Below are 22,457 nucleotides of genomic sequence, written 5' to 3'. Positions count from 1 at the left end.
TTGGCCTCTAACTCAGATCTGCCTGCCTCTGCCTCCGAAGTGCTAGGAATAAAGGCAACTTTTTTTTTTTGAGACAGGAATATACTTTCAGGATATAAGTTTATTAAATGACAAGACCTGTGTCAATAATTAAAAAAAAAAGACTTTGAAAAAATCAAACCATTAAGAATTCAAAGCATGCTGGGTGCAGCAGCACACACCTGTAATCCCAGCTCTCTATGAGTTCAAGGCCAGCCTGGTCTACAAAGCAAGTCCAGGACAGCCAAGGTTACACAAAGAAAGCCAAAAACCAAACCAAAACAAAATAATTCAAGGCAGTGGCATTAAAGCATTGAGCCCAAAAGACCCTTGTGAACTGGGACCTTGGTGGCCTCACAAGTCTCACATTTTGCGTAGAGAACTTCGGCGTCCTGGTCCAGTTTCCCAAGCTACATATAGCTGAGATGGCAGTGGAACAAGAGCATGTGGTCAGGCCCGCCCCCCCTTTTTTTTTCACTTTTTGAGACAAGGTTTCTCTGTGTAGCCTTGGCTATCCTGGACTCACTTTGTAGACCAGACTGGCCTCGAATTCATAGAGATCTGTCTGCCTCTGCCTCTGCCTCTGCCTCTGCCTCTGCCTCTGCCTCTTCCTCCTGAATGCTGGGGTTACAGGCGTGGTCAAGGCCTTTTAACCTCAAGCTCTGGTTGCATCTCTGTCTGCCACAGAACTTTCTATTTTCTTGAGCACACCCTGCTGCCTGCCACCCCTGGACTGTTGCTTCTTCTACCCCAGTGGCTCGCAAAGTTGGTCTCTGGACCAACAGCAGCAGCAGATAAACCTGAAGTGGTTAAAAATATAATTTCCAAGGTTGGAAATTATAGCCCAGTTGGTAGAGTGAGTGTTGGCCTAGCACCACCGGCACCACAGGAGGCAGATGTGGTGACCCACATATATAACCCCAGCACTTGAGCGGTAGCGGCAGAGCCATTGAGGAAACAGAGGTAGAGACAGAGGAGTGGAAGACATGGTCATCCTTGACTACAGAGCAAGTTTGAGGGTAGCCTGGGCTACATGAGACTAAAAAGTAATAATAAAGAACAAAAAAAAAAATAATAATGGCAAAGTGCTTGAGTAAGGATGGCTGAAGGAGTAGAGATGTGAGGCCTATAGATCCAGAAGAGGATTAATCTGACCCTAGACCATCTGCCCTACAGGTATAGCCTGTACACCCGAACCTGGCTCGGGTACCTCTTCTACCGACAGCAGCTTCGGAGGGCTCGGAATCGCTATCCCAAAGGCCACTCCAAAACTCAGCCCCGCCTCTTCAATGGTAAGCTCTGGCTGCCCGAGGCCAGCCACGGAAACCTGCTCCCTCGCTCACCCACCCGCTGCCCGCCACCCTTCTCCTTACCCCTTCTGTGGGCGCCCCGCCCCGCCCCAGCCTCTCTGTCTGCCTCTCCTAGGAGTGAAGGTGCTTCCCATCCCTGTCCTGTCGGACAACTACAGCTACCTCATCATCGACACCCAGGCCGGGCTGGCTGTGGCTGTGGACCCCTCGGACCCGAGGGCTGTGCAGGTGAGGGGGGAGGTAGCAGGCTGCAGGCGGCTGCTGGCTTCTCTTGCCGGACATGGGCTGGCTTTGGTTCCCTGGGATATGCACCTGCCTATGGGTGAGCATCCTCACACACAGAACCCCCCACCCTCTTTGTTGCCCTGGTAGACATTCTTTTTGTTTGTTTGTTTGGTTGGGTTTTGTTTTGTTTTGTTTTTAATTTTTGAGACAGGGTTTCTCTGTGTAGCCTTGGCTGTCTTGGACTCACTTTGTAGACCAGGCTGGCCTCGAACCCACAGAGTTCCTCCCGCCTCTGCTTCCCTGACTGCTGGGATCAAAGGAGTGTGTCACCACACCCAGCTGACATTCTTTTTTCACTTTTATTTATATATTTATTTATTATTTGGGGAGAGTCATTTGTTTGTCTTTTCTTTTTTTTTTTTTTAGATGCCCCTCCCCCTCACTAAATAGCTCTAGCAGGTCTGGAACTCAACATTTTCTTTTAAAAATTCATTTATTTATTATATATACAATGTTCTGCCTGCGTGTATGCCTGTACACCAGAACTTGTTATAGATGTTTATGCGCCACCGTGTGGTTGCTGAGAATTGAACTCAGGACCTTTGCAAGAGCAGCCAGTGCTCTTAACCTCTGAGCCATCTCTCCAGCCCTGGAACTCAACATTTTGACTAGGCTGGCCGTGAACTCACAAAGATCTGCCCCCATCCTCCTCCCCAGTGCTAGGATTAAAGGCATGTACCACCATGCCTAGCATAATATTTTTTTATCCACTTGTATGTGCATGATATGTGTGTGCCACGGCATGCACATAGAGGACACCTTGTGGCTATCTCGGTCCACTTTTATGAGGGTTCTGGTGATGTAATTCGCCTGCTGAGCCATCTCACCAGCTACAGATACTCTTTCCTCCCTGACTTCTGTCAGTGCCTGCCCTCTCTGCCTTCCCATTCATTCTCTACTCAGTCTCATCTCCCCCCCCTCCCTCCCCCCCTCCCCCCCCCCCCCCCCCCCCCCCGTGTGTGTGCTCACTCGTGCATGTGTCTGTGTGTACATGGTGTGTGGTCCTGGGAACAGAAGTTATTTCTCAATGTGAGTGTATCTATGTCAACTCCTGATCCCCTGCCCACCCTCCTCCCCCATGCTGGGTCTCTGTTCTTCCAAGTCCCCTTGCCAGCTTCTTTATTCCCTAGCCCATGCCCTGCCTTTCCTTCATCGCTACAGCTGTCTTTTCCACCCAGCCCCCAACTAGACTTCCAGCATGTCACCCCTGTGTGCTGCTCCCACCCTCAGTGCCTCTTCTCTCCCCGCAGGCTTCCATCGAAAAGGAAAGAGTTAACTTGGTTGCCATTCTCTGCACCCACAAGCACTGGTAAGGGCCGGGAATGGTGGGGCTCTGGTTGCAGGCAGTTTTCCCTTCAGAGGTTGGGCTTGCAGGCCTGGGCTCAGAGGGGCCCGATGGGCAGGACCCACCTTCCTCATGAAGTCATTCAGGCACCAGCAGAGGTGGAGAAAAAGGGACTGAGCCCCTTATCATGGCACTTAGCAGCTTGAAGTGTCAGAGGAGGGCCGGCATCGGCATCGCTGTGTTCCCATTCATAGGCAGGCGGGAGGTACCCACAGAGTGAGCATCTAGTTAGTTGGCAAGTGGCGCAGGGTACAGAGGGTGGACTGTTAGGTGGGTGTGGTCGGCTCTACTTAGCGGGAATATGAGAATGACAACGGAAGCTGAGTGGAGTCCAGGACGACCAGTTGGAATTGGTCATGGGAGCATAGCCAGTTGAGGGGTCACTTGAGCAGGGAAATGGCTTTAACAAAATCCAGGGGGTACTTCAGGGAAGGAGGAAGTCCAGGTCCAGTTGACTTTTTAAGCCCACCCGTGCTCATCTCTGCCATCCTGCAGGGACCACAGTGGAGGGAACCGTGACCTCAGTCGGCGGCACAGGGACTGTCGAGTGTATGGGAGCCCTCAGGATGGTATCCCCCACCTCACCCAGTAAGTCCCTGACCCAAACATGGGTGCGCATCTCCTACCCTCCTGCCTTTTGACTTCCAGGGTATCCGCAGTTGGATCTTTGGTGACGCCCCACCTAGCCCTTAGCTAAGTAGAATCCATGTAAAAAGACTGGCCGTGTTTGCCACAAGATGACCCAGAAGTGGTCAGAAGAGGAAGGCTGTGGTCTGAGCCTCTGCGCACCCGTGCCTTCTCCCTCTTACAGAAGTCCCCTCCCATAAGTCACTCAGCCTTCAAGCCTGGGGTGGCAGCAGTGATCGGCACGACACAAGCTTGAATTCCCTTTCTTCCCTGTTGTTTTGTGCCCTAGCCCCCTGTGTCATCAAGATGTGGTCAGTGTTGGACGGCTTCAGATCCGGGCCCTGGCTACGCCTGGCCACACTCAAGGCCATCTGGTCTACCTGCTGGATGGGGAGCCCTACAAGGGTCCTTCCTGCCTCTTCTCAGGCGACCTGCTTTTCCTCTCTGGCTGTGGTGAGTTTCTGCAAAAGAGACAGGAATAGGAGAAGAGGAAGAGACAAAGGCCAGAGCAGCCACCATTCCAAGTCACATTTGGAAATGTCCTTTTCCAACACCCCAATGGCTCACTAGCAGTCACTTCAACTTGAGTTGCCTGACTGTTTTATGGTCTCGAGACACTCAGAGGGGATGAACCTGAAGCGTGGACCCTTTAAGCAAAGACCCCCATAGGGCACTAATTTCCACTGAGTGGGACCTGTCTCCCCAAGACAGTGACTGGGAAGAAGAAGCCATGGAAAGTTGAGGGTCCTTAAGTGAGAAGAGAAGACCGTGGGTGGGTGAGTCCTAGACTGTAGAGTCCCAGACAGCAGCCAAGTCTAAGACTCCTTTGGTTGAAGGAGCATCTCTGTCCACCAAGCCTGGACCACAGGAACTCAATCTGAAGACTTGACAGCTTTTCCGTCCACATGGCACCATATGTGGGGGGCCTCACACCAGCTCTGTCAGAATAATTGGGCCCAACTCTCATGAGGAGGGAGTAGATGCCTTGGGATGGCCAGGCAGGGCTCAGTTAAAGGACTGGTAGGCTGAACAAAGCTGCCTAATTTGTTCCCTACTCCCCCCCCCCCACCTCCCCCACTCCCCCCCCTCATATACCTTATATCATGCTGTGCCATCCTTGAACACCTGATCCCATTGCAGGACGGACCTTCGAAGGCACAGCAGAGACCATGCTGAGCTCACTGGACACTGTGTTAGACCTGGGGGATGACACCCTGCTGTGGCCTGGTGAGGTGCCCCTCCCCCTCCTCCCAGCCCCATGCCTTGCCTGTCACTAGGACCCTCCCAGGCCCTAGCTTTCCTAGAGACTGGCAATCTCAGTTCGTGGCCCAGAGGAAACATAGCCAATCCACGCAGAGTCGGGTGAGAAAGCAGACACTGACCTCCCTCCTGGAATGTAGTACTGGCTATGTGCCTCCCATGCCACTGTCCCTTCCCGCAGCCTGCCCTTGGCCTCTTGGGAGCCTCAAGGACTCAGAGTCCTCCTGGTGAGCTATCTAGTTGTTCAGATAATTATGGTCAAAGAACCAAACAGAAAGTAGCCTTTGCTTATCTGAGAAAACAGTAAATTTGGCCCATGGGTACCCATTGGCCGGTATTTGATATAAATAGTCACAGGTATCTTCTTTAATCCACAAAACACATACTCATTTGTGTAACGGATACTGTAAGCAGCCATCACTTACTAGGCTCTATTACATGCACTAGAAAAAACACAGTGCCACCTGGGTTGGGTGAAGACACACACACAGATATACAGACACACACAGACACAGACAGACAAACAGACAGACAGACACACATATATACACATACTCCGAGACACACACTCATACACACATACACACACAGACAGATAGACACACACAGACACCCACACCCAAACTCTCCCCAAATTCACCTCCCTTTCCCTAACTCTTTTTTTCTTTTTATTTTTTTCCTGGCATGTTACTGTCTTCCCCACTTGCCAAATGACGAATCCCCCCTGGCTGGGGGCTTGGGGGGCTTCATCATAAGTGAAGTCATTTGGGCAGGGTAAGAGGCTAACCATGGCCTCCCAGGTTCAAAGATTTTCCCATGAACCCAAACTGCTTTTGCCTCTCCCCATCCCTTGTCCCAGCAGCATCACCCGAGGTTGAAAAAGCAGCTTTGGAATTGGGGTTTTCCAAGAGCCCTGCCCTCTCCTCTGATTGGTGGGCAACAGTGGGCCTGTGCCTTAGAGTGGGAGGGACTTGTGACCTCACCACGCATCTCTCTCTGTCTCTGTCTCTCTGTCTCTCTCTCTCTCTGTCTCTGTCTGTCTGTCTGTCTGTCTGTCTGTCTGTCTGTCTCTCTCCACCCCCCCTCTCCCTGCCTTGCTTCCTGGCCCCCTGCGGCTGTGGATAGGACATGAATATGCAGAAGAGAACCTGGGCTTTGCAGGCGTCGTGGAACCTGAGAATCTGGCTCGGGAGAGGAAGATGCAGTGGGTGCAGAGGCAACGGATGGAACGCAAGAGCACAGTGAGACCTGGAGAACGGATGGGGTGGGGCGGGATGGAATGGGATGGAACAGGAACCTGGCCCTTATCCAGCCAGTGCCTATCATGGCCCAGCCCCGGGCTGTGAGCACTTTCTACAGCTCTGGCCTCTTAGCCCAGGAGGGTAGGGGCTAGGACAGCCGTCCCTGTATTGGGTCCTTTCTCTAGCTTTTGTCGACACATCCCTGTGCCTCTTGCTCTGCAGTGCCCATCCACCCTGGGGGAGGAGCGAGCCTACAACCCGTTCCTGAGAACCCATTGCCTGGCTCTACAGGAGGCTCTGGGGCCAGGGCCAGGCCCCACCAGTGATGATGGCTACTCCCGGGCCCAGCTCCTGGAGGAACTGCGCCGGCTGAAGGACATGCACAAGAGCAAGTGATACCCCTAGCCCACCCCAGTCCGGGCTGTCCCTGAAGAGGGGAGGCCACCCAGCACCCACACCTCACCATCTTCATCACTAATACCACACACCGCCATTGGTGCCCTAGACAGCACCATTCCTTCCAGACTGGTCAGGGAAGGCAGAGCCCAAGCCGTGGGACCTGGAGGAGGAAGGAATAGAAGGCTCGGAGACCCCATACAATACAGCTAGGTGTTTAGGGTTAGAGGAAGGGAGCCCCTGCGCCATCTCCAGATTCTGCTGCCTCGGAAGGTCTGCCTCCCTTCCCCCACTTGTGGACCAATAGCCAGATCATGAAGGTTGCTGTTGGCTCCCCCTGCAGAGGCCACACTCTCACTGGAGCCCTACAACCCAGGAGAGCAGAGTCATGGCAAGACTAGTCTGCCTTCCACCTCCCCCGATCCAAGGTTGTTGGAGAAGCTCATCCCCCCCCCACACACACAATGATCAAAGGTGTGGTGCCTGAGAAAGTGGTCACCAACAGGGACAGCCAGACTCTGGGTGACTGAGACTTTTAAACCCCATCCTACCCACCCTGCTAAGACATTGCCAGGCAAAGCCATTCCTAAGAACACCCAAGGGCTGGAAGCCTGGCTCTGACTAGCCCCTGCCTCAGTGGATGCCCTGAAGGCTGGAGAGAAAGGTCCCTGATTGCCAAGGAATCTTCTGCCTCAGGCCAAGGAGACACAAGACGCTGGGATACAGAGTCACACACCACGCACATCTGTCCTGGGTCTGCCACTGGCCTCTGCCCCTGCCCCGGGTCACAAGGGCCTGCCTTCTCAGGGGAGAGAGAACTGGGCTCTGCCTCGGACAGAAAGCTGCTTTTCTTTTTGGCCTTTGTTCTTAGGAGTCCCTCCCTGCCTGCCTTCCGTCTTACCTTCTCTTGCTTTATCCTCAACTCTTCTCTTCTTTAAGTCTCTTAAAGGCTGACCTTTCCATCCTGGCACTCATCTGGCTCTGCAGTTTGCCAAAAAACTTCATTCCCACATGATTTCCCACTGGACCCTGGGGCCGCATGCTGGCAATGTGTAGGTCTGGTAACAGGGAGCTCAAGGGAGTAGCAGCTTCCAGGATCCTAGGCCTGGGCATGCCCACTGCTCATCCTCCCTTCCAGATGTGCTGTTCTCTGTCCTCAGGTCAAGGGCCCTTTGGGGCCACAGTAAGGAGCACGATGGTGGTTTAGCAGGCACACCTTGGGTTAGCCAGGAGCCACACCTTTCTATGTCAGAGCCTTCCCTTGGGCTGTGCAGTGCCCTCTGTTGTTCTTCTGAGATGCCCCTGCCCTCAGTTTCCCTTTTCATCTGGCCTCAGCTGCTCTCTCCAGCCCCAGCCTTTGGAACTCATTCTAGCAATACCACCAGACTAGTTAGCCGTCCCCGCCTCCAAAACACACGCAGTTTCATGCCTTTGTGCCTTCGCTCACGCTGTTTCTGCAGCTGGAATGCCTTCCCGCTCCTCCGGCCTCCTCTGCCTGGCAAACACCTATTATTAGCCTCTCCCAAGCCCCTCCCCCAGGAAGGCACCCGTCACCCCTCTCTTCCAGGCTACCTCTGCACCTTGTAAATGCTTCTCTCGTGGCACCTATCACACCGTATTTTACTTGTTTACATGTTTGTCTTCCCCTTCTAGACTGTGAATCCTTAAGGGCATGGACTGTATCTTATGCATCTCTGTATTTCTGCGCCTAGCACGGTGCCTGGCACACAGTAGGCGCTCAATAAATGTTGAATGAATGATTTAAGCAAGGTCTGGTCTTTAAATGACTTACCTGTGCTGCTGCGTGGGAGCAACAGTAAAGATCTGCTCAGTTTCCCGATTCCATTCTGGGTCCCGTAACTGAGGGTTACGGAAAGAACTCTGGGCACCCTGTCCTGTTCTAGGCCCTGACTTCAATCTCCAAGAGCACCAGAACAGCCCAGAAAAAAAATGCCCTCCACATATTCCTTCCGCAGCCCACGTGCTTTGGTTCGGAGTTGGCAGTGTGGGTACGTACCTCAGTCTTTCCTTCAGCTTGTGACACGTAGGACACCACTGGCCATAGCCCAGCAAGGAAGAACATTCCAGGAACACAACCTTGGTTCCAGCTTATCTGTGTAAGTCCTGGCTGTCCTGGAACTCACTCTGTAGACCAGGCTAGCATTAAACTCAGAGATCTGCCTGCCTCTGCCTCTCCAGTGCTAGGATTAAAGGCACACGCCACCATGCCCAGCTGAATCTATGTTTTTGGCCATGCTTGTTTTTGGTGTGCAAGACTGGTTTTCAGCTCTTTTTTTTTTTAAGCTTTTATTTATTGATTATGTATACAGTGGTTTTGCCTGCATATACACCTGCACACCAGAAGAGGGCACCAGATCTCATTATAGATGGTTCTGAGCCACCATGTGAATGCAGGACCTTTCAAAGAGCAGGCAGTGCTCTTAACCTCTGAGCCATCTCTCCAGCTCAGTGTTTAACTCTTGAAGGTGATTAGAGGTATTTCTTTAAAGCCAGGCATGTTGGTGCACACTTGTAATCCCAGCACTCCAGGAGGCAGAGGCAGGCAGATATTTGTGAGTTCGATGCCAGCCTGGTCTACAAAGTGAGTCCAGGACAGCCAAGGCTATGCAGAGAAACCGTGTCTCAGGGTGGGGTGGTGGATATTTTTTAAAATAGAAAGACAAAAAGCAAAGTGACCCCTACCTACAGCAACAGTCCTCCAGGTGGCCCTGTATGACTGAACGCCAGCACACACTGGCACAGTGCCATAGTGGGCCAGGCCAAGAATGATTTTCTGCTGGGCAGTGGTGGCGCACGCCTTTAATCCCAACACTCGGAGGCAGAGACAGGAGGATCTCTGTGAGTTCAAAGCCAGCCTAGTCTACAGAGTGATTCCAGGGAGCCAGGGCTATGCACAGAGAAACCCTGTCTAGAAAAAAACTAAAAAAGAATGGTTTTCCTACCCTGGCAGAGATCAGTCTCCCTTTTAAGCATGAGCCACAGTCCTCATCTCCCTCATGCAGGCTAGCTCTGGGAAGAGTTTTAGCTCACTGATGCCCTAGTGGATCAGCCCCGGGTCCTGAACCGCACAGGTCACTCTGGGCATGCTCAGTGGTAGGAGCCCTCATTGATAGGTTTTGGGCTGGGGAGGCATTTCCATGGGCCTTGGGCTCCTCCCACCTCACTGTGTATTTGAATGATAAGTGAGTCTGTACCCCTGCAGATGGTGCTTCCCAAACAACCATACGGTGATTTTTCTGCTCATAGGACAGGGGGTGCCATCAGCCTTAGACTCCTGGGGGTCAGTCCCAGCTCTGTCCTACTTGGCAATGTCTTGGGCAAGGAATTCCCATCTTATTTATTTTGGGGGCTGTAAGAGGAATAGATTCTCCATGGCTTGGAGGTATTTTTCCAAGTCACATCATGATGTATCAGGCATGGGCAGAGCCAGGTGTTCAGGCGTTCAGGGCATCTTCACTAGGCACAGATGCAGGAAGATTGCAGGTTTGAGGCCAGAGTGGACCACATCCCAAGAGCCTGTCTCATGATAGCAGCAGAGCCAGTGTGGGGCATGCACCAGTAATCTCAGACAGAGGCAGGAGCCCAAGGCCAAGGGCTACATGGTGAACTGAAGGCTCACTTGGGCTACATGGAGGTATCTCTGGAGTACTCTGTCTCAACAAACAAACAGTGACAAGAAAACCAAAACACACACACACACATACACACGTACATACACACATACATACACACACATACACATGCATACATACACACATACACACGTACATACACACATACATACACACACATACACATGCATACATACACACATACACACACATTCACACATACATACACACACCATACACACACACACCACACACACACACACACACACACTCATCATTCAGCTCTGCTTTCTTCAGTGTTAGCTTTCTCCCTACAGGACACAGATGGTCTCTAGAAATTCCAGCCTCACACGCTACAGTTCATCAAGCCTAGCAGAATCTCCTTTAGTTCTGGGAATGGAATTCTGCTAGACCACCTTGGGTCATATGACCACACCAGGATGAGCTCTCTTTGACCCAACGCAGAGGACGAAAAGTCTCAAACAGCAGATGACCTGACACTAGAAACAATTCCCAGCAGCCTAAGCATAGCCTCCAGCAGCTTCCTGTAACTTGAACTTTTAAAAAATCTATTTATTTGGGGTTCTTTGGTGTTTATACCTCCATTCCAACCTACCTATCCTACATAGGAGAGAAAAGGGGTTAAATGGAACAGGAGAAGCAGACCTTCTTAGACTCAGTTCCTGGGAGCAAGTCCACTCTTTGTAGTCAGCAGGACTACAGCAGACCTGTTAAACAGCAAACCTGCAATTCAGCAAAGGTGACTGCAACCTCAGCGGCTGGAACCCAGAGCGGTTCTCTACGACGTCATCAAAGTGGTGAAGCAGTGAACAGCCAGACAATAGGGAGTGATGCCAAGAGCAAAAGGCACAGCCTCTTGTTCTACGCCCTCTTGGAGTCCATACTAGGATGTTTATCAGCTGGCAAAGACTAAGCTCCTGAAAGAGGCTGTTCCTCTTCTAGTGGATAAACATCACCTGTTCTCTCACAAGTCTGTTTCCCATCCCACACTTGGGACCAAAACAAAAACATGTTTACATCCACTACAGCTTCCACTAGAAGCTGTTGAGGAGCATTGGGTGGGAAGGGCAGAAGCAGCCACTTTGAAAAAGGCTGCATCAGATTTCTGGGACTATACTTTTAGGAGGGAAATAGAGGGGAACATATGGACGGATCCCAAAGGTGTTCAAGTAACACACGGTCTCAAAAATTACCAGCATAATGGTTCGGTTCCTTCTTTCTCCAAGATTGCAGAAATGAGTGTGGAAGTCATGTGTCTGTTAGTGAGTGTGCACGTGTATATGTGACTGTGTGAGTAGAGGGCTGCAACCATCTTGTTTTCTGAAGCCGTGCTCACACAGCAAAACCATTGAAATCAGGTGGAAGGCCTGGCATGCAGAGCACACCTTTGATGCCAGCACTGAAGAAGAGGCAGGTGGATATCTGTGGCTAGCGTGGGAGTACATAATGAATTCCACACCGGCCAGAGCCACATAGGAAAATGCTGTCTTAGAAAAAAAAGAAAGAACCGGGCATGGTCGCGCACGACCCAGCACTTGGGAGGCAGAGGCAGGTGGATTGCTGTGAGTTCGAGGCCAGCCTGGTCTACAAAGCGAATCCAGGACAGTCAAGGCTACACAGAGAAACCCTGTCTCAAAACAACAACAAAAAAAAAAAAAAGAAAAAAAGAAAGAAAAGGAAAGGAAAAAAGAAAGAAAGGCAGGAAGAAACCAGGAATGGTGGCACACAGACACATACCTTTAATCCCAGTATCCCACCACTTGGGATTCAGAGGCACGTGGATCTCTGGGTTCTAAACCAGCCTGGTCTACAAAGCAAGTCCAGAACAGCAAGGGCTACACAGGGAAGCCCTGTCTCCAAAAACCAACACCACTAGCCCCAAACCAAAAAACAAAAACAAAAAAGAAAAGAAAAGAAGGAAGGACTGGGTGTGGCGGCACAGGCCTGTAGTCCCAGCACGTAGGGGGAGTGCAGACTCAGGGAGATCTCTGCGATTTTGAGGCCAGACTTGTCAACATAGTAAGTTCCAAGCCAGCCAAGGCTGCATAGTAAGGCAGCATCTCAAACAAATAACAACAAGGAACAAAGACTCTGGAGCCACAGGTGTGCTGGGCTTTTTCTTTTTAACTTTATTATAACAACCAAAATGATTTAGGAGCTAAAGGTGTAGCTCAAATAGAATTCTTACCTAACATTTATGAATTCCCCAATATCTCATGGGCCACCCGTGGTGGTCCACACTTGTCTCAGCACTTAGAGTCAGGAGCATCTGAAATTCTGCATGATCTACAACTGCATAAGGCATTTTGGTCCAACCTAAGACATATGACACCCCATCTTTAAAAAGAAGAGTATTGATGCATGCCTGTAATCCTAGCACCCAGGAGACCAAAAGGGAAGAGTTTTTGGCTAACTTTACATGAATTCATATTATGGTTTTGTTTTGTTTTGTTTTGTTTTGTTGTTTTTCGAGATAGTTTCTCTGTATAGCCTTGGCTGTCCTAGACTTGCTTTGTAGACCAGGCTGGCCTCGAACTCACAGAGATCCGCCTGCCTCTGCTTCCCCAGCACTCAGGAGGCAAAGGCTGGTGGATCTCTGTGAGTTCAGGCCAGTCTACATAGAGAGTTTCAGGACACCCATAGAGAACCCTTGTCTCAAAAAAACACTTTTTAAAAGTACTTCAGGGGCTGAGATGCAGCCCAGTTGGCCAGGTGCCTGCTGTGCATGTGAGATGCCGTAGGTGTGATCCCCCAGCACCTCAGAGGCTGGGAATGGAGGCACACACCTGCCATCTTAGCGCTCAGGAGACAGAGGAAGATTAGAAACTTAAACTTAAGGTCATTCTCCACTGCATATTGTTTGAAGCCAACCTGAGCTACATAATACCCTGTCTCAAAGCAACGAAACCAAACAAAGAAAGTACCATGGGCCAAGCTAGTTTAACAAATGAGATGCTGTTCACAAAGGCTGTTAAAACAGTGTCTGGCTGAGGACAGGTGTGCTTTAAGCATTTGCTGTAGGGCTGGGCAGTGGTGGAACACATCTTTAATCTCAGAACTCTGGAGGCAGAGGCAGGCGGATCGCTGTGAGTTCAAGGCCAGCCTGGTCTACAAAGTGAGTCCAGGACAGCCAAGACTACACAGAGAAACCCTGTCTTGAAAAACCAAATAAATAAATAAAATAAAAAGCAATGAATTGGAATCTGAGCCATTGGAGGTCAGAGACTATCCATATTAGGATTATAGCTCACAAGCACAACCTTGAAGTGGAGTCTGTGAGTTAGCCCAGGTCTGTCTTTAAGCTCCTTATCTTCCTGCCTCGGAGTTGGGAGTGCTGGGATTATGGTCATGGGTCACTCTTCCTGGCTGAGTCCAGGACTTCTTTGTATTATTGTTATATTTTACTGTTTTGTTGTATGTACGCGTGTGTGCCACGTTTGTCTCTGGTACCCCACAGAGATCAGAAGACAGTGTTGGATCCCACAGGACTGGAGACAGATGTGAGCCATCACCTTGGCACTGGGATTCAAACCCAGGTGCTCTGGAAAGACAGCCAGTGCTCTCAACTGCTGAGGCACCTCTATAGTCCCTTCTTAGTAGTCCATTACTTCCAAGGAAGTTGTAAAAACCTGCTTTCCCCTTGCCTCTTAAGAATGTCAAGTGTGCCCTCTGCTGGACAACGTCTCAAAGCTTGGGCTAAACCCGAGAGCTTGACGTGGCCCTTTAAGAGGCAGTACCTAGCTTCTGGTTGCCATGGAGACAACTAGCCACAAACTGACTGGCCTCAATCAGTATGTCTTCCAAAGTTTCTTCCGCAGGTGGGGAATGGACTGCTGATCTGTGGGTAGAGGGAGAAGGGATATTTCTTCCCTACAACGTAAATTTCGTTCGTGGGGATGGAGATCAGGACCGGGGTGGCCCTGCCTACTCTTCCCTTTTTCCCCTAGGGGTCTGACATATCAGCTTGTCCTTCCTCTTGTAGGCTCCAAAGCCAAGGACGACCACCACTCAAGCCAACCGCTGCAGCAGCCGCAGCCGCAGCCGCAGCCGCGGCAGCCATTCCCAGAGGCCAATGCGGAAGCCATCAGCTTCCTCAGCTCCTTACGTGAGCCAGACGGTGGGGTGGGGAGGAGCGGCGAAAGTCTGTGGAGGATGAGAGAGGAGACCTAGATAGGCCCCGCCTCTCTCCACTTGAGTCTCTTGAGATTCAGAAAAGACCTGATACCTATTTGCTAATGTATGTGGAGGAACAAACCTATTGTTGGAACCCGGGGCAGGGCATGGGGGTGGTGGTGGAGGAGCGAATCTTCACCAGCTGGCACCTGCTAATGACTGAGGGGTGGCAAAGCTGGCAAGGAAGGAGAGACATAGCAAGGGGTTGAGTGGGTGATGTGGGGTCCAGAGACTGGGCCTGGAGAGAGCTTCTCTGCACCACACAGGGCTGGATGAATGGCTGCTGTTCTTCCCAGAGACTCTGGCCATCGTCTCAGATGCAGGGGAGCCTCAGGGAGAGCTGACCATAGATGTGCAGAAAGGGAGATACAAGGACCAGCTGGGCATCATGACCCACTGCCTACTGGTACACGCCTTTAGCCGAAGCTTCCTAGATAAGTCGTTGTGTGGAACCTCCCTCCTAGGTAGAGTGCCCGCTGCCCCTCACATCTTCCCTCTATGGCCCCCACTCCAGTCCATATGCCCTTAATTAGGACCTGCCCCTTGACTTACCCTGGGGAAATGGGAGTGGGGTTGAAGGTGGGGGAGGGGAGAATGGGGAAAGGAGGAGGAAGGGGGCAAGAGGTCATTCCTAGCCACATACCCAGGAAAAGAACAGTCCTGACCGCCTTGTCACTTTCCCATGGCCACACAGCACCAAGCCTGGGCCAGCACCATCCCAGACTTGTGCCCTTGCCTCCCTATACCCTAGGCTACCTAACCAATAAACTGGAGCTACTGGAGCAGCACAGTCATGAGTTTATCAAGGTATTTACTCCCAGCCTCTCCTGGCCTTGCCCCTGGTCTAGGGTAAACAGACCCTGCGAGGGCAGGAGGCGACTTAGCAGAATATCACACTACCACCTCCCATGAGCCTCTACCACACATAGCTTGATAGCCTGTCACCTCCATCACTGCTGTTAATGTCTTCTAGAGGCACAGAGCCCAGCCCACTGGGTCCTTCTCCAGCCTGAAGGCCTTGTTGTAGGTCATGTGCCCTGGCCTTTCCCTGGAGCCTGTCACTATTTGGCCTCCAAATAGCGTTCCACCCTTCACCCAACCCCTTCAGTAACTTCCTCTGTGCGGCCATGCCCTAGCTAAACATGGGAGATGACTTGGGCCTAACATCCTTCTCAAAGAACCCACTCCCAGCTAGAAACCTATGTTCTGTTCTGAGGTGTACAACTGTTCAGCTTTCCCATTGCATAATATGGCCCCAGTCCTGACCTCCACCATAAATAGAAGGCCTCCTGTCCTGCCTCTCCTTCCTTCCTTCCTTTTTTGAGACAGTCTCATAGCCAGTCTGGCCTCAACCTTGATATGTAGCAGAAGTTGTTGCTATTGTTTTGTTTTGTTTTGTTTTGTTTTTCTAAGACAGGGTTTCTCTGTGTAGCCTTGGCTGTCCTGAACTTGTTTTGTAGACCAGGCTGGCCTCAAACTCACAGCGATCCACCTGCCTCTGCCTCCCTAGTGCTGGGATTAAGGCGTGTACCACCATGCCCGGTTTGAGGATGGTTTTGAACCCAAATTTCCCCCCTGAGTGCTGGACTACCACATCAGGCTATGGGGCTTTTTTTGCTCATTTTCTGTCATTATTTTATTTTATTTTTTCTTGATTGAGACAGGGGCTTTGTCTTACTTTGTTTATAAAGAGTGAGACTGACTGCATTTGTCTCCCAGTGCTTGGGTGGCTGAGGCAGGAGAGTTGCTGCAAGTACAAGGTTATCCTGGGCTCTATAGGGAGTTCCCAGGCCCTTCTGAACTACTTTGTCTCAGAAAAAAACAAAATACAAACAAAATTGAAGAAAGGATGGGAGCTGGCCTCTCCAGGGTGAGCATGTGTTTCTTCCTGTACTCTGGCCTTTAGTTTCCCATCCTCCCCATGGAGAGGAAGACGAGTGTTCTGAAGCAGGAGGACCAGATGGTGGTGACCAGAAGTGTCAAGGAGGGTGAGGTAAGAGTGAACCCCTCCCAAATCCTCAGAACCACAGCGGGGGACAAGCTTGGGTAAGGCCAACTGCTTACACCAAGGCCTTGAGAAGGGCCAAACACACAGCACCCCGATCCAACACCTCCTTCCCCCCTCTTCTGAGCCCCAGGTCTCTGACTCAGATCTGCCCCAAACAGGAAACGAAGACGGGAGTCTCTGTGTTGCCCTGTGAATCGCTTAAGGGCTTTGTCTCCAGTACCGCCAACGTGGTGCTGCTGAGAGTGATGGCCTGGAAGAAGGCAGTGCCCAGCGGTGCTCGCTTCCTAGCCTTGGACTCCGAGGGCAATCTGTGCCATTGCACCTATGTGAGTACTGTCTCTGGGCAAAGGAACTGGGCCTGGGGGCAAACTAGAAGGACCATGAAGGCCACTGGGGTGGGAAAGGCAGATGGGAAGGTAGGAGAGAGCGGCAACCAAAGTGGACGGTGTAAGTCACGAGAGCAGAATGAAATGTGCTGGGCAGCAGCAAGAACGAACCAACCTTGCCAGAAGGAAGGGCGAGGGTGGAGAAGTGGAATCAGTGGGGAACAGAGAGGTGAGAAGTGCCTGGGCCGCTGTGGCTCACGCCTTTAATCCCAGCACTTGGGAGGCAGAGGCAGGTGGATCTCTGTGAGTTCGAGGCCAGCCTGGTCTACAAAGGGAGTCCAGGACAGCCACGGCTACACAGAGAGACCCTGTCTCGAAAAACAAAAACAAACGAAAAACACAAAGAAGTATTATGGAAGCCTGCTTTTTATACGGCTGGAGGAATAATATCTGAGTGGTGTAGTCATAAGGCCCTGAGTTTGAACCCTTAAACCCATATAAATCGTACACACTTATGATCCCAGAACTGGAGAGGTGAAGTCAGCCTGGCTGAATCAGGTTTCTCACACACACACACACACACACACACACACACACACACACACAAACACACATACACTATACATCATCTAAAGCCAGGCATAGTGTCATGTGTTTGTAATTCCAGTACTTGGGAAGTAGAGACAGAAGGACCAGGAGTTCAAAGTCATCTTTAGCTACCTATTTAGTTCAAGGCTAGCTGAACAACACAAGATTCTAGTCTCAGCGTGATGGCGCACACCTTTAATCCCAGCACTTGGGAGGCAGAGGCAGGCGGATCGCTGTGAGTTCGAGGCCAGCCTGGTCTCCAAAGGGAGTCCAGGACAACCAAGCTACACAGAGAAACCCTGTCTCAGGAAAAAAGATTCTTGCCTCAAAAAAACAAACAAGGGGCTGGAGACATGGCTCAGAGGTTAAAAACACTACCTGTTCTTCCAAAGGTCCTGAGTTCAATTCCCAGCAACCACATGGTGACTCACAGCCATCTATAATGTGATCTGATGCCCTCTTCTGGCCTTCAGGTGCACATGCAGGCAGAACACTGTATACATAATTTTATATATATCAGCAACCCAGCATCATACATCATCTAGGGCTTTGAAAGTGTTAGTAAATGTTTCACCTCTTAGCTACACCTCAGTCCAAAGATGCACCTTTTTGTTTTCTTTTTAAGATTTTATTATTTTTAAGCACTTAAAAAATTTTTTTTAGCTTACATTGGTGTTTTGCCCCATGTATACCTGTGTGAGAGTGTCAGATTCCCTGGGACTGGAACTATAGACAGTTGTAAGCTGCCATGTTGGTGCTGGGAATCGAACCCAGGTCCTCTGGAAGGGCAGCCAGTGCTCTTAACTGCTGTACCATCTCTCTAGCTCCTTGTTTTGCTTTTTTGTTTTTTGTTTTTTTGTTTTGTTTTGTTTTTGGTTTTGTTTGTTTGTTTGTTTTTCGAGACAGGGTTTCTCTGTGTTATCTTGGCCATCCTAGACTCGCTTTGTAGACCAGGCTGGCCTCGAACTGCCAGAGATCCGATTGCCTCTGACCCCTAAATGCTGGGATTAAAAGTGTGTGTCACCACCTCCCGGCCATGGCTTTAGGGTCTCAATCTTCCCGCCTCAACTTCCCAAATGCTGGGATTGAAATTACCTGTGTAGGGGCTGGAGAGGTGGCTCAGCGGTTAAGAGCACTATCTGCTCTTCCAGAGGACCTGGGTTCAATTCCCAGCACCCACATGGCAGCTAATAACTGTCTGGAACTCCAAGAGCTGACATTCTCACACAGACATACATGCAGGCTAAACATCAATGCATACAAAATAAAAATAAATAAATTTTTTTAAAAAAGAAATTACCTGTGTACACCTCCACACCTGGTTGACACACCTGAGTTTCTGTGTATATATGTGTGTAGTGTGTGCAGGTGCACTTGGGCAAATGTATATGTAAGTTTGTGCACGTAGAGGACAGAGGTCAACCTCAGGTGTTTTTTTTTCTAAAGCACTGTCCACCTGGGTTTTGAGACAGGGTGTCTCATTATAGAGCACCTACCTCAACACACTGATCCTTGTCTCTGTAACAAATGTGCAACCGGGAGGGCTCCTCCATTGAGATGGTTTGGGGATGAGTGGCAGGGGCTGGCTGGAGCTGGCTGCGAGGAGTCCCAAACTTATCTTGAGACTGTAACTCAAAAGCCAGGTGTGATGACATGCGCCTTTAATCCCAGCACCCGGGAGGCAGGGGTAGGCGGATCTCTGTGAGTTCGAGGCCAGCCTGGTCTACAGAGTGAGTCCAGGATAGCTAGGGCTACACAGAAAAACCCTGTCTCGACACACATACACATACACATACATGCACACACAGAGAGAGAGAGAGAGAGAGAGAGAGAGAGGGGGAGAGAATGCAACTCAAACTTTGTGGCGCATGAGGTACTGAACAGCGAAGGTTTGATTGGCACTGGCGGGCAGGAATGAAGACCTGAGAAGGAGGAGAGGGCTTGAGGATATGCGGACACTTGTGGTGGCCAACTACCTCACCATGCTCCCCCACTTTGGCTGCTGCAGCAATCTCTGGGCTTCCAGACCATCCAAGTGGGCAACCAGCAGGCTGAAATGTTCATCGTGGAGCAAACCATACACTCCGAAGAGGGCATCCCCTTCTCCTGCCAGTTCTATTTGCTCTCTGATGGGTGAGCCACTGGTGGGGAGGACCGAGGTGAGAGTGTCACATAAAGTGTGGGTGCTCAGAACACAAGGAAAAGACCTCCACGGGGAATGGGGCACAGAGCTCACTATCATCCCTGGGCTGCTGACAGGAGACCTGGGGTGTACCTTTGCTTTGCCCATCTCATTTTATTTAAAAAAAAAAAAAAAAGCTGGGTGTGGTGGCCCATGCTTTTAATCCCAGCACTCAGGAGGCAGAGGCAGGTGGATTGCTGTCAGTTCGAGGCCAGCCTGATCTACAAAGCAAGTCCAGGACAGCCAAGGCTAACACAGAGAGACTGTCTCAAAAACAAAACAAAACAAAACAAAATGGGGCTGGAGAGATGGCTCAGAGGTTAAGGGCACTGCCTACTCTTCCGGAGGTCCTGAGTTCAATTCCCAGCAACCACATGGTGGCTCACAACCATCTAGAACATGATCTGATGCCCTCTTCTGGCCTGCAGGTGTACACACAGAGCATTGTATACATAATAATAAATAAATAAATCTTAAGAAACATTTCATTAAAAAAAAACAAAAAACAAAAAACCAAACAAACAAAAAAGTGAGCCCAGGCTAGCCTCAAATTCAGACCTCCTGCCTTAGTACCCTAGGTGCTGGAATTACAGATGTGCATTAGGCAAGGCCGGGTGTTTGCTGTTAGCTGGGGCAGGACCTAAGAGCTACAAAGATGAGGAGAGGCAGGAGAGTAAACACAGGTCTCCGGGGGACACTGTAGTGTCTTACCTCAAGCTGCTGGGACAAAATACCACAAGATGAGACTGCACCAGGGGCTCACGCCTGTCATCCCAGCACTTGGGAAGTTGACAGGAGGATGGCCCCCCTCAAAAGAGTGTGCCCAAGTTAAGGGGTGGCTCAGCGGGGAAGGTGGAGCTCACTCAATTCCTGAAAGTCACATGGCAGGAGAGAACCAACTCCTACAAGAAACACACACACACACACACACACACACACACACACACACGTGAATAGCAGGGCTGGTTTCTGGTGAGTTGCCTGGCTGTTGTCACCACGCTGCCTCTCTTCAGTGTGTCGTGGGGTAGACAGCGTTCTCTCTTTCTTTTCCTTTTTTGAGAATCCCAATCCTTTCTGATTAGAGCCCTGCCAGTATGCCCTTCATTTGACCTTAGTCATTTCCCAGAAGGCTCTCATTACACTGAGGGTGAGGAGATGGGGGGGCCTGATGGAGAACTTGAGCCTCAACTGTGCTCAGCACCATTCAGACTCTACCCAGTGGTAACGGTAGATTCTGCCCCCCAACTTTTTCTGTGTTACCCTGCAGGCACCTGGCTAAGAGAGTCCAGGTGGGCTCTCCAGGGTGTTGTATCATCACTAAGATGCCCCTCTTGAGAGAGGAGGGTAAGTGGCCCAGGACAGGGTGGCACAATGAAGGGGAAATGGCAAGGACGCTAGAGGTGGGACGGGATTTTTGAATTGGGTAGAGAGAGTTAGGGCGGACCTTGCCACTAGTCCCTCTGAGCAACCCTGCCCATACTTCAAAGTTCCCGGGATCTTCCGGTGTATGCGAGAGATTGGTACTCAGTTCTCTTCACTCAGATGAGATTGAGCCTCCGCCCACGTTTGGTAAGAAGCCCTTGGTGTGGGAGGAAGACCTGGAGCTTTATTCGAAATTCCTGGACCGGAAGGTGAGAAGTGGCTGCAGCCAGCCTGGGGGGGCCCCCTGCCGCCGTACTTATGGACGGGGAGTACGGTGGGGGCGGTTTCCATGGGGGGGGGGGAGTGTCTCCTGCGTTTCTAGCCAATCAGGGCCATGCTCAGCTCCGGTGCGGGACTGCCCCATGCCCCGCCAGGAGCAGCTGCGCCTCAGCCACACCAGCTATCTGCGGCAGCACCCCGAGGCCCAAGCGGTGGTCTCCGACTTCCTGCTCTTCTTGCTGCTCCGCCGGCCTGAGGACGTGGTCACCTTCGCAGCGGAGCACTTCGGGCCCTTTGCGATGTTGCGCTCGCCAATCCCGGCCCTGCGGTCCTCACACCGGCCCAGCCCTTTCCGCTCGCTGGAGTACGAGGAGGAAGAAGAGGAAGAGGAGGAGGAAGAGGAAGAGGAGGAGGAGGGAGAGGAGGAGGGAGAGGAGGTAGAGGAGGAGGAAGAAGAAGAGGAGGAGGAGAAAGAGGAGGAAGGGGAGGAGGAAGAAGAGAATGATTACTTGTACGTCTACGATGATGATGATGACAACGGTGATGAAGGCAATGACGATGACTACTACTACAACAGTGTTGACGATGATGAAGGAAGTGACATCGTCGAGGAGGATGAGAACTTTGATGTCTATGACAACCCTGATGACGATGACAACCTTGATGACGATGACAACCTTGATGACGATGACAACCTTGATGACGATGACAACCTTGATGACGATGACAACCTTGATGTCGATGACACTGACGAGGACGACGACGACAACCAGGCTTTGAATCTGGAAAAGAACTAGGCAGATGACTGGGAGTGAGAGACTGGGACTGGCGGGTTTGGCCATCTTGGCTGTGGCTTCAGTGGGTGATAGGCAGGGTCCTACTCTGCCAGCAGGGCTGTGTCTGGCCAACGCCTCTTGTCAAAAATGGGAAGCTTTAACTTCGTTTACCAAGCAAGTTTCATCTTTTTTTTTCCCCAAATGCTATTTTCAGTTATGGCCATTTCAGAGAAAAGTAAAGCCTGCAGTCAGATGTGTTGGCTCACACCTGAAACTCCAGTAGCACTCAGGGAACTCAGACAAGAGAACTGCAGTGAGTTCAAAGCTAGCCAGGGCTACACAGCAAGACCCTGTCTCGAAAATTAAATTTAAAATTAAGAAAAGAGCTGGGCGTGGTGGCGCATGCCTTTAATCCCAGGGAGGCAGAGGCAGCGGATTGCTGTGAGTTCAAGGCCAGCCTGGTCTACAAGGTGAGTCAAGGACAGCCAAGGCTAACACAGAGAAACCCTATCTTGAAAAAGCAAACAAAGGGGCTGGAGAGATGGCTCAGAGGTTAAAAACACTACCTGTTCTTCCAAAGGTCCTGAGTTCAATTCCCAGCAACCACATGGTGACTCACAACCATCTA

General features: G+C 50.9%; 2 protein-coding genes across 3 annotated transcripts in view; both read left to right on the top strand.

Annotated features, from left to right (window-relative positions):
- PNKD (PNKD metallo-beta-lactamase domain containing) overlaps positions 1-8,247 on the top strand; it is a 71,927-nt gene extending 63,680 nt beyond the window's left edge. For both annotated transcript variants that reach the window (XM_084778321.1, XM_084778322.1), the window contains 8 exons: positions 1,195-1,310; positions 1,444-1,556; positions 2,864-2,922; positions 3,454-3,546; positions 3,875-4,038; positions 4,726-4,812; positions 5,971-6,086; positions 6,309-8,247. In XM_084778321.1, coding sequence (XP_084634447.1) covers positions 1,195-1,310; positions 1,444-1,556; positions 2,864-2,922; positions 3,454-3,546; positions 3,875-4,038; positions 4,726-4,812; positions 5,971-6,086; positions 6,309-6,482 — 922 coding nt within the window. In that variant the 3' untranslated portion in view covers positions 6,483-8,247. The remainder of the gene's footprint in view (positions 1-1,194; positions 1,311-1,443; positions 1,557-2,863; positions 2,923-3,453; positions 3,547-3,874; positions 4,039-4,725; positions 4,813-5,970; positions 6,087-6,308) is intronic.
- Positions 8,248-13,891: 5,644 nt separating this feature from the next.
- On the top strand, positions 13,892-22,003 carry CATIP (ciliogenesis associated TTC17 interacting protein). The gene is made up of 10 exons (XM_084779317.1): positions 13,892-13,953; positions 14,118-14,240; positions 14,575-14,772; positions 15,060-15,115; positions 16,215-16,301; positions 16,475-16,642; positions 19,239-19,363; positions 20,680-20,756; positions 20,955-21,043; positions 21,209-22,003. Exons 1-10 carry the CDS (start codon positions 13,929-13,931, stop codon positions 21,848-21,850), a joined length of 1,590 nt encoding a protein of 529 aa, XP_084635443.1. The 5' UTR covers positions 13,892-13,928; the 3' UTR covers positions 21,851-22,003.
- Positions 22,004-22,457: the final 454 nt, after the last annotated feature.

Source organism: Acomys minous (genome assembly GCF_964271855.1).
Source record: "Acomys minous genome assembly, chromosome: 4".
NCBI classification, from domain to species: domain Eukaryota; kingdom Metazoa; phylum Chordata; class Mammalia; order Rodentia; family Muridae; genus Acomys; species Acomys minous.
Note: the sequence above shows the minus strand (reverse complement) of the source record. Positions and strands in the feature narration are given on the sequence as shown.

Excerpts from the sequence above, each read along its gene's own strand:
- CATIP (XM_084779317.1), top strand. The coding sequence starts at position 13,929 with ATGTCTTCCAAAGTTTCTTCCGCAG. Across the intron at positions 14,773-15,059 it reads GTGTGGAACCTCCCTCCTAG|GCTACCTAACCAATAAACTG; the intron begins GTAGAGTGCCCG and ends CCTATACCCTAG. Across the intron at positions 16,643-19,238 it reads ATCTGTGCCATTGCACCTAT|CAATCTCTGGGCTTCCAGAC; the intron begins GTGAGTACTGTC and ends TGGCTGCTGCAG.